Source organism: Myxine glutinosa, chromosome 6, assembly GCF_964187855.1.
Source record: "Myxine glutinosa chromosome 6, kmMyxGlut1.1, whole genome shotgun sequence".
In the NCBI taxonomy this organism is placed as follows: Eukaryota; Metazoa; Chordata; class Myxini; order Myxiniformes; family Myxinidae; genus Myxine; species Myxine glutinosa.
This window is the reverse complement of record NC_136266.1, coordinates 27467518-27478728: the sequence shown is the minus strand read 5'-3', so window position 1 is coordinate 27478728 and position 11211 is coordinate 27467518. Positions and strand designations below refer to the sequence as shown.

At 42.7% G+C, this 11211-nt stretch overlaps 1 protein-coding gene across 4 annotated transcripts in view; it reads right to left on the bottom strand.

Moving 5' to 3' along the window:
* Nucleotides 1–1174: 1174 nt before the first annotated feature.
* LOC137429660 (oxysterol-binding protein-related protein 6-like) overlaps nt 1175–11211 on the bottom strand; it is a 186872-nt gene continuing 176835 nt past the window's right edge. For 3 of the 4 annotated variants that reach the window (XM_078779693.1, XM_078779694.1, XM_078779696.1), the window contains 7 exons: nt 9382–9445; nt 7621–7699; nt 6010–6154; nt 5743–5887; nt 4641–4767; nt 4345–4458; nt 1175–2990 (listed from right to left, as the gene is read on the bottom strand). In XM_078779693.1, the coding sequence (XP_078635819.1) occupies nt 2882–2990; nt 4345–4458; nt 4641–4767; nt 5743–5887; nt 6010–6154; nt 7621–7699; nt 9382–9445 (783 nt within the window). In that variant the 3' untranslated portion in view covers nt 1175–2881. Of the gene's footprint in view, nt 2991–4344; nt 4459–4640; nt 4768–5682; nt 5888–6009; nt 6155–7620; nt 7700–9381; nt 9446–11211 lie in introns of those variants that run through there. The other variant, XM_078779695.1, reaches the window with a different exon arrangement.

Here is an 11211-nt window from a genome sequence, read left to right as displayed (position 1 = left end):
GTCATAATGGCACCAATGACGTCATCGTTAACAACACCTATTCCCCATATGGAGTTCTTTACAATGAGCCATGTTTCAATTTTTCCTATGCAGCGGTTTTGGAGATATAGAGGTGCAATGTTTTTTCCAAGATGGCGCCTGTACCACATGACCTATGACATCATGATTATCATTAAAATCTGCTAAAGAAGATGACGCCTGTACTACATGACCTATGACGTCATGATTATCATTAAAATATTCTAACGGAGGAGGCGCTCCTATGGTGAAAATTTCGTGTCCATCAGACCAACAATTACTGATTTTTTTTTAAAATAATGATCGGATGGATAAGTGTTGTATTTGTCGATTTATGACGTCATAACGAAGGCACCGATGACATCATCATTAACATATCTTATTCCCCATGGGGAGTAGTTGACAATGAGCCAGGTCTCAATTTTTTCTTTGGAGTGGTTTCAGAGAAATAGAGGTGTGAAGTTTTTCCAGGATGGCGCCTGTACCATGTGACCCACGACGTCATAATAATCACTAAAATATTCTACAGCAGGAGGCCCTCCTATGGTGAAAATTTCATGTCAATCAGACCAACGGTTGCCGAGAAAATGGATTTTTAAAATGCAGACACACATTGCACACATATGTACGTAACTGAATGCTTTACCCCGCTTTTCGTTTCACGAGCGCAGGGTAATGAGGGGACCATACCCAACAGAGCAGATTTAAAGATGAGCACCGATGTCCAAATCCAAGAGTTATTTCTATATTTCACTCTTATAAGAGATAAGAAGATAGCTGAAGATAATAGAAGCAAACGATAATTCCCATTTTAAAACAGCGGAATATTTAACGCTTTTCCCTCCCCTATCATCCTCGCACCGACTTCACAGTCACCGCAAATCGAAACAATTCTTACAAACAATGATCGAAACATTCATGCCCCGTCACCGTCGCAACTCACAATCTCGCGAGATATGTGGAAACCCCATGTAATTCCAACTTTCAAGTGACCATGAGACCCGAAACCAATGATCTTCTTCCTGATGCACATCATATACACGTCGTTAAAATTAAATAATGACGTTTTGACGAAGATCCGGTCGGCCATCTCTGAGAAAATTGGCGATGCACAGACAAACATCTCCTATAGTATAAATTAACGAAACATTCGATGAACCGATTCTTCATGCTTTTAATGTAACGGGTGCTTTACAAACAGTCATATTAAAATATTAGTGAACGTTCAATAAGAATCGTTCACTGTGCAATAATTCATTCCATTCTCATATATTGTCATGCAACTCATTCTTTTCACTACAGTACACAGCAGAACATGGCTAGGGATGCCGCATCACATCCACGAGTACACAGGAGTCGACATCAAGCAATTTATTTAAGTTATTCCTGCGACATTAGTTTAAACGGTTCATGTATACACAAAGAATTAAGTTAAGCACCCCCCCCCGTTTTTTTACAACCTCGCACATTACAAGTTTGTTGTCGTCAAAACAGTGTAATATACCCATGATATTGCTATATTTTCTGGAGAAGTGATATTATGGTCACATAAAAACATAACAATCATGCCGTTTTCAATATTTTATTCTGAATATTTATGGAGAATTATGGAGAAGTTTCAAATGAATATGAAACGATCAAGGTGAAAATTTTTGGGAATTTTAGGCATATTTTCACCTCAATTTAAGTATGGAGCTATAGGTCCATCACGGACAGTGTGGATGACGTTTATGTTTTCTAACGTACAGTCATTGTTCTGAGAAGACCTCTAGCGATCTTTGCGTCAATAACGTGTGTAGGACCCACGTGATCGGATCACTGACTCAACCAATCACTTTTTTTCACTTTGATCACTCAATTTCATCAATGGATAATTGCTAATGTCATACCAATCATTATTTGATCTCACATACCTTAGAATATATGCCAATGTATACATATACACAAAGAATATATATTAGGGGGTGCTTACCTTAATTCGTTGTGTAGGGGTGCTTAACTTAATTCTTTGTGTATATTTGTGTTTCTTAGAAGGATATTTCTGGAGTTTAAATAAGTCCGATTTCTCTTCTCCCCAAAATAAACGACCTGACGAGTCCTCTTGTGGTCGATGGCACTTCCCGTCTGTAAAACGGTACTGGTGCTTTATGGGCCTGTTCTTCTTTCATGTGGAGCACAAGGCTGTCATGTGGGGTAGCATCATTGACTGAGGGTGCCGTTGATGCAACACCCCCCTGCTGGTTATGGCAGGAAGTTGTAATTTGGCCGGGTTTCCAGCGCTAACTCGCCTACTCTTCACGAAGGACCCTGTCCACCAACTCTTTAATATTCACCCACAAATGTCATTCACCAACATCCATCCTATGGACAGCTCACAGATTGATGAATCTCCCTACCTGTGAAACAACGGGATGACAGTTTATAGCTGGGCCGGGATGCAAACCCAGGCGAGACAGCTTAGGGGGGAATGTGCGTACCGCTCGGCCATCCTACCAGCCTATGGACCTTACGAAAAAGGACTCTTGTTACTGAAAAAGATAAAATAATCATTGTTCTTTTTGCTCGTTCACAATGAAGCGAGATGTCGATCTTCGTATAAAAGTTACACATTGGAATAATTGTTGTTCCGCACACATGAGAACTCCATGCATCATAACGTCGAATTCGGCAGTAACACTTCACTTGTGCGGTCAGTGGCTTCCCTTCGACTACCGACTTGCTGATGAACTGCAAGTTGTGCCATCATGCAAATGTATTTGTTGCTATTGATGCAATTTAATAGCCCTGTTGTGAAGTGATTATTTATTTAGAATAAAGTGCTTTGTACCTCTGGTGGTACATACATTAAATGCAGGTTGCTGGTTCACCATAATATGGGGTTTTCCATATTGGAAAAACCTGGATTCTTCCTCAGCTCCCAATACGTGTTGTTTGTGACCCATTCTTCCTGTCCATCTGATCTTCTTGCTTTCCTGCCAAAATATCAGTGAGGAGATAAAATACGTTGGTGTCAGCAAATGCAAATTGGACACTTTTTATTTTTATTTCCAGAGGCCTATATATGTACAGAACTCATGGAACATGGAATGGATCAGGACGTAACATGACAAAACAAACTGCAGGAGAGTGGGGACAGCACGGTTGAGAGAAAATAGAGAGAGACCTCGAAGATAAGGGTTGTCAGAAAAAATGAGGACCAGGGATGACACAGGAGGTGGACTAGATGGATACGGAAGCAAAGACTCAGGATTGAGGCAAAGACTCAAGAGGTGGGCTTGGGGAGAGTTAATGGGGGTAATAAAGATCATGGTTTCAGATGGGAGTTATCTGAGATGGTAATGAAGAGTGGTCTTCAAAACCTGGAGGTAAAGAGATTGAAGAGAATGTGGAAATTGATTCCACATGTGGGAGAAAAGGGAAACAAATGATTGGAAGTGAACAGTGATCCTGGATTTTGCGAGTTTCACGAGAAGGGGATTGTTGGCAGACCTTGTGTGCACTCCAGAGACCTTTAGGATTGGGGGGCAGGGGGGGGGACAGAGCATGGAGAGAGCAGAGCGTGCAAGACCAGAAAGGAGGCGCTATAAGACAGAGAGATCACGGACCTGTCTGCGATGTCAAAGTGATAGGCTCATAGACTCAGCTTCATTACGAGAGATTCCAATGATCTTGAAAGCTAAGTAAGGTGTGAGGCAGGGTCACCATTCACCTCCTTGTAGGTGGGCAATAGTTCAGGTGTGCCAAGGAAGGACTTTGTATGACAGAGAATAGCTAGACTGGTTTTGGAGGCCAATCTATTGACCAAGAAAGATCATATGACTGCTAGTGAGGCCTAAAAGTTTGAATTACTTAACTTCTTTAAAGAGGATTATTAAGCAAGTAGATGGGAGGGTTTGCCAGTCATTCCTTTCGGAGAGAGACAGCGAGAGTGTGTGGGATTTCTCAAGATTAAAAGACAGGCCTACGTTTTTATCAGTGGATGAAATCATCAAGATGTTGTTGATTGAGCGACTACGCTAACCGTTGTGGGAAGCAAGAATATTGACGTTTCGTTCATCCATATCTTGCAAAGGATTAATGCCTGAAACGTCACCTTCTCCTCGCCAAGTTATTATGCTTCGATCAAGGTCCTGTTGATTTCATCCAATGTTCTACCTGTCTGCCGACGCAAATCAAGACGAGCCTTAACCAGCAAGTGTAGTTCCTCATTCTACTTTTATCGGCTTTGGCAAGTTTCCCACATGTCATTCCTAACAATTGTTGCTTCATTCTGTAAAGCTTAATGTATCTGGAAGTTAAAGTTTGGGAACATTCAAATTCTCTTACCTGAAGAATCGAGGTTGATAAGTTCCTTCCATATTGTTCCATCGCTGTCGCTGCATCTCTTCAAGATGCTGCTTTCTCCTTGATGCCATTTCTAGGTTACCTTCTTCCAGAAATCTGCACAAAAAACGGACAAGGAAATCCAAATCATTGATCCCTTAAACCAGGTGTTTTACCTGCAGCCCCATCCATCATTAGATCTGGTGTAATATTGTCCAATTAGTGATGCTTCTCGAAGCAGGTCATGTCCAGTGTAAACTTTCACCCTTTCCATATGATGCACGGTTCCGTGATCCTACCTCTGATCCGGACGGAAACGAGTGTCTGTCGGAGGCAGGAAGGGCCTCAAGTTTGGGTCAAGCTCATTGAGCTCGATGGCAAAATGTGTGAAGCCGTAGTACAACTCGTGATTAGCTGGCAAAGCACCTGGAAGGGAGGAAGGTGAGCTGCTCACTTTGGTTCAGGATATGTTGAAACATGTGAATGGCAGGATTGTTTACCGAGCTAAAGGTCTTGGCACACTGTTTCATGCTGCTTATAACGGTATATTGTGTACTAAAATGGCTCAGATCACGGTTTCGTGCAATCTGTACATCCCCCAGCCCCTCCGATCATCACGGATCACCTCAAGGTCCTACCTAAGATAAACAACAAGGCCTTCAAAATCATTGGCATCTCCCGTGACGAAGCTGAGTGTATAGGCCTGTTACTCTTACTTAGCAGACAGGTTGGTGGCCTCTCTATATTCTATCAGCTCCTTTTTCATCTTACACCATCTGTTCTCTCTTGGCTGTGTCCCTCCCAGGTGCACAAGGTCTACCAGTAACCATGTTGTTAAACTCCCAAAATCCAGGCTCACCGCTCACCTCCACTCATTTGTTCCTCTGTTCTCTCACCTATTGAACCACCTTCCCCAGTCTTCCGTCCACGGCTTCAAGACCGCGTTCCCCACTACCTCAGGTCACCCCCACCCATCCATACTCATGATCTCCTCTACCCGAAATGACCCAAATTCTAAGCACTCCTTTTTTCCTTTTCTGTTTATTCCCCACTTTCCCCTTCCTCTTATTGCTGTGTTTCATTCAGCTTGTTCACCCAATATGTGTCCTTCCCCCCTCCTCTTGATCTCACTTCTATTACGCTATTGGTGTTTCCCCTTTCTATTTTGTTCCCTTCCATTCTGCTCCAGCTTTTCCACGAGCCACTGTCATGTACACAACAAAACAAGCACCTCAACAAAAGGAGCCCAGCCACATGATGTTTAATCTACCAAAAGCAAAGTCGTGGTTCATTGTGACCTAACAAACTCGTATATCACACCTAGCCAATGTTTAAAATGACCTGTAGGTATATAACCTGACACTTGATGCACAATTCAGGTTATAGCACTTTGGGCTTGACCTGGCCTCCATATGCACTTTGCAGAACGCTGTGCACCGCTGTACAGTCCTTCAGTCCACTTCCCAAAAAGACGCTGCACCACGTGACCACTGGCGTCAAGCAACGAGCCCTGCACCTCATTAGCACTGGAGCTCCAGTAGTTTCCCTGGTGAACAAAAGAAGGAGAGTCTTTTAAACGTCCGCCATGTCAAAAGAGGGAATACAGGATTCGTGATTGAGTAATGCATGTTGCACAGCAATGTACACATTATACATCACTTGCAGCACCTTGAGAAAAGAGAGCACGCAGTGGCATGAATCATCAGCTCTATTGCGGATGTTTATTTCACCGTAGTGCTCAACCCAGCGCTGACCCACCAGTACATTATGTACACACGAGGTGACTTTGTTCCATTGGTATTTGTCCCCATACCTAGAAGCAAGCATACATGATTAGAGCAGCAGTCCATCATTGTTTTATATGTTTTTCTACACAGATATCCAGGTTAGATGTATATTTATATATACTAGTACACCCGCACACTACGGGAGCGGCAAGAAGGGTCATTCCTCTTTGAGGTACAGTGCATTCAGAAAGTATTCAGACCCCTTCACATTTTTCACATTTTGTTATGTTGCAACCTTATGCTGAAATCGTTTAAATTCATTTTTTCCCTCATCAATCTAAACTCAACACCCCATAATGACAAAGAGAAAACAGGATTTTAGAAAGTTTTGCAAATTTATTAAAAAGAAAAAACTGAAATATCACATTGACATAAGTATTCATACCCTTTGCATAAGTATTCAGACCATCACTGCAACACTCCACCGATCTGGGCTTTATGGCAGAGTGGCCAGACGGAAGCCTCTCCTCAGTGAAAGACACATGAAAGCTTGGAGTTTGCAAAAAAGCACCTAAAGGACTCTCAGACTGCGAGAAACAAGATTCTGTGGTCTGAGGAAATCAAGATTGAACTGTTTGGCTTCCGTCTGGCCACTCTGCCATAAAGCCCAGATCGGTGGAGTGTTGCAGTGATGGTTGTCCTTCTGGAAGTTTCGCCCATCTCCACACAGGATCTCTGGAGCTCAGCCAGAGTGACCATTGGGTTCTTGGACACCTCTCTTACCAAGGCCCTTCTCCCCCGATTGCTCAGTTTGGCTGTGCGGCCAGCTCTAGGAAGAGTCCTGGGTGTTCCAAACTTCTTCCATTTAAGAATTATAGAGGCCACTGTGCTCTTGGGAACCTTCAATGCAGCAGAGATTTTTTTGTAGGCTTCCCCAGATCTGTGCCTCGACGCAATCCTGTCTCTGAGCTCTGCAGGCAGTTACTTCGACCTCATGGCTAGGTTTTTGCTCTGATATGCATTGTCAGCTGTGAGACCTTATATAGACAAGTGTGTGCCTTTCCAAATCATGTCCAATCAATTGAATTTACCACAGGTGGACTCCAATCAAGGTGCAGAAACATCTCAAAGATGATCAAGAGAAATGGGAGGAACCTGAGCTAAATTTCAAGTGTCATAGCAAAGGGTCTGAATACTTATGTCAATGTGATATTTCAGTTTTTTCTTTTTAATAAATTTGCAAAACTTTCTAAAATTCTGTTTTCTATTTATCATTATGGGGTATTCAGTGTAGATTGATGAGGGAAAAAATGAATTTAAACGATTTCAGCAAAAGGCTGCAACAACAAAATGTGAAAAAGTGAAGGGGTCTGAATACTTTCTGAATGCACTGTATATAGGATTTAACTCTTGGTTCCCAACATCATGAATGAAGGGTTCAGATGGGAATATGGATGACAAGCCAAACCAAACAATTGTTTGTGGAAATAAGGAAGACTTGCACTGCAAACTCCATTGTCTGGTGCTGGACAATGTGACATGTAAGTGGTACCTGGGAAGCGACAGGTGTACCGTTCCAATAGGAATTATCTCCATTGACTTTCCCCAAAACTTATTCTTCCATCGTATATCTGTAAGACATAATTTTGTGGATGTATCACAGTTAGGGGAATGCTCAAAATATACTTTCTCACATCAGATTTGACACTGACACTGACACACATACACACACTGACACACACACACACACACACACACACACACACACACACACACACACACACACACACACACACACACACACTGATACACACACACACTGATACACACACACACACACACACACTGATACACACACACACACTGACACACACACACACTGACAAACACACACACACACACACACACACACACACACAGTCATAAAATGGGCATGGCAGCCAGCTTTTAAAATGAAATGATTGGAAATCCCAATATGGGAGTCCATGCAAGTAAAAATTTTAAAATTCTCGACTTACCAGTCTGTGAGGCTCAATTAAAGAAATGCAAGGATAGGTGGTTTGGCTTCAAAAATGGCCACTATCTACGTAAACATGTGATATAGTCGGTGCAATCCTGCCTTCTTGTGCTTGCATCTCAACATGTGTCAATGTTTCATTTTCAGAAATCACACCCGAAATTAACTTTTGCAAGCTCCACCAATGTCGTGATACCCAAAGTCTGCATTTCAAATAAAGTGTTGCTCAGTGCCCGCTCTCATAAAAACCCCGTCGTACTTGAATATTTTTCACAAAAGGAGCTTGCAAGCTAATACCTTCATTGTAGCTCATGAAAGAAAGCTCCAGACAAGTGATTCTCAACCTCTTTGGGTGTGCGGACCAATTCCAAACCTCCGAAAAAGTTCTAGACCACCATGTACGACTATCATTGTGAAACACAGCCGCTTATTGCAGAGCAGCCTTGGAGTCAGGGACCGCAAAGTACGCATGTAGTAGTTGTACCACGACCATAGCAGACCTCTTCCATCATGGAACTTGATGAAAAGTTTACCTTCCAAGAAGTAGAGTCATATTTATGCCAAAATGTTGAAGTCCAATCACAGTGCAGTTGATCTGTGTCTGAGCTCCTCACAATAAGCGGTCAACATTCTTGGACGGTACCTGGAAGGTTATTTCATTGGGAAATTAAGATGGGCAAGCAGATTGTCCACAAAGAGGGAGAAATATGCTCATTCTAAAAATGGTGACCGCTCTTCAAAACATCCATAAGCCATCGGGCAGAATTGTGTTTATTACTGTGCCTTGAGGCAGACTGGTCACAGTCTGGTCCACTGAGTCACTTGTACTGCTATTGGTACCAATTGAAGTGCTCCTGTTCCATTAAATAAATGTCCCATATATTCTGCTGGATTAAGGCTGCATCTCTATGAAACTTACAAAAAGGTGAACGAAGCACACTTGGCCTATTCAATTCCTCTTCCCTCCAGGACTTCACGATGTTAGTGCACCAAACCTCAGGTCGATCTCCATATCCCTACCCCTGATATTTGCTGTCCTCATGAACCTCCTCTTACATTTCCCCATCTATTATCAAGCTATGTTTCCTTTCTACTTCTCTCTCCTAGTTCTGTTCATTCTTCCGCATTTTTATTGCATCTGCGTGTTGTCCCATTGCTCACTGTCAGTGTATCTTATAACCTCGGTCACCTTGCTTTTCCGTAAACCAAGAGTGTACAAAAAAAACTTTTCCAACAAAATAATATACCTTGTGACTAAAACATTGGAACTTGTGTGCATTGAAAGAGCCAGTTTACCTTGCCAGAAGATAAACTTTTTAGATTCGCAGTGGCAAGCTGAGATGGGTGGATGATGACTCACCTGCAGATAACATGCAGACAGATCACACATAGACAGTTGTTTTAAAGAAAAGTTATGCATGACTTTGACATTGATATGGCAAGACATCCGCAAATTACCATTCCAAATTCAAACCGTAATAAAAAATATAACATGGGATTCAACGATGTGCTTTGCTATGTGTGAAAAAACATTTCTTAAAGTTTTATTAACTTTTTGTTTCAAGGTGTCCCCTATGAAGTATGACATCACATTTCTACAAATGGATCCTCTCAAGAAAAGTGGGTTTTTGGTATACATAGTCGAGGCTCGTGGAAGAGCTACTACTAGTACACTGGAACACATCAGGGCGCAATAGGACAAAAGGAACAGTTGAGATAGGGTGGAAACACCAACAGCAGAGTTGAAGGCCAAAATAGAGGAAGACTTGGACAAACAATGGGTGTGAGGAGGAATGGGGAGCAGGAGAGGATGCATGGGGTGGACAATATGAATACAGAAGGAAACTCTCAGGAGGGAAAACTGAAAATTTGGAAGGAGGAGGGGTTGGTGCAAGTGGGAGGGGGCAGGGTTAACAAGTTAACAAGGGTAGAAAATATAATGGCTTTGGATTGAGGGCGATCAGAGATGGTGGTGAACAGCTGTCTTGAAGACCTCGAGGGCAGAATGAGATTGAAGAGTTGAGATTGGAAGTTGGTTCCACAGGTGGGTAAAAAGAGGTACAATTGAGTGGAGGTGAACAGTGATCCAGGAATTAGGTAGTTTCACCAGAATAGTGTTTAGCTACTGCTGCAGCCGCTAGTTGTTCAGCCAGATGTACATAACAAGAGTCTGAATCCACGGTTCCTCTCCTACTGAGCGGTTTTGCTGTCTCGGTGACAAAAGCATCAGTAGGGTAAAACTAACCTGTCTCACAACAGTCTAAACCCAACTCAGGTTCCCTGTTAGTGGGTGAACAATCCAATACTTGGCAAATTCTGCTTCACAATGATAGGAAGGGCTGACATCGAAGGATCAAAAAGCGATGTCACTATGGATACTTGGCCACCACAAGCCAGTTATCACCGTCAGAACTTTTCTGACACGTCTTGCCTAAAAACCCAAACATCAAAAGGATAACAAGGCCATGCTTTCACGGTCTGTATTCACACTGAATATCAAGATCAAATCAGTTTTGGCCCTTCTGCTTTAGGGGAGGTTTCCATCCCTGAGCTCGCCTTAGGACATCTGCATTACCATTTGACAGGCGTACTGCCCCAGTCAAACTCACTGTCCGGAACTGTCCCCGGATCGGGTCGCCTAAGACGTACACAGACGCATGGCAGGCTGAGGCGCACAGCCGACCCCCAGACATCGCACCAGAATTTAGGGGCCTCCTAGTTGTCTCTCCGGGTTAGTAAAGGAACGGAAAGATTTATGGAGACCAAATCAGCTACACAGATTCAACAAAGCTTCGGGAACAGAAAAGGAAGCAGCTACCATACCATCATTAAAAATGATTCGTGAGTGGCACAAAGAGTTTATGGAGACGATTAGCACTCTGCAGAAGAAGGCAGCAGTCCAGCCAAGTACAAGTGGTGAGGATGTTTAAAACGTCCGTGAGTCATTTGAGTGCAGTCCCCATATGTCCATTCGGGTTCGGATGATGATCTTGACAAATCTCGACAACATAAAACTTTGAGAAATGTTCTGTCATAGGCAACAGACCTCATCGTTGGATCCCATTTTTATTACAATTGAATTTGGAACGGGAATTTGTGGACACCCTGTACAATAATATACAAGTA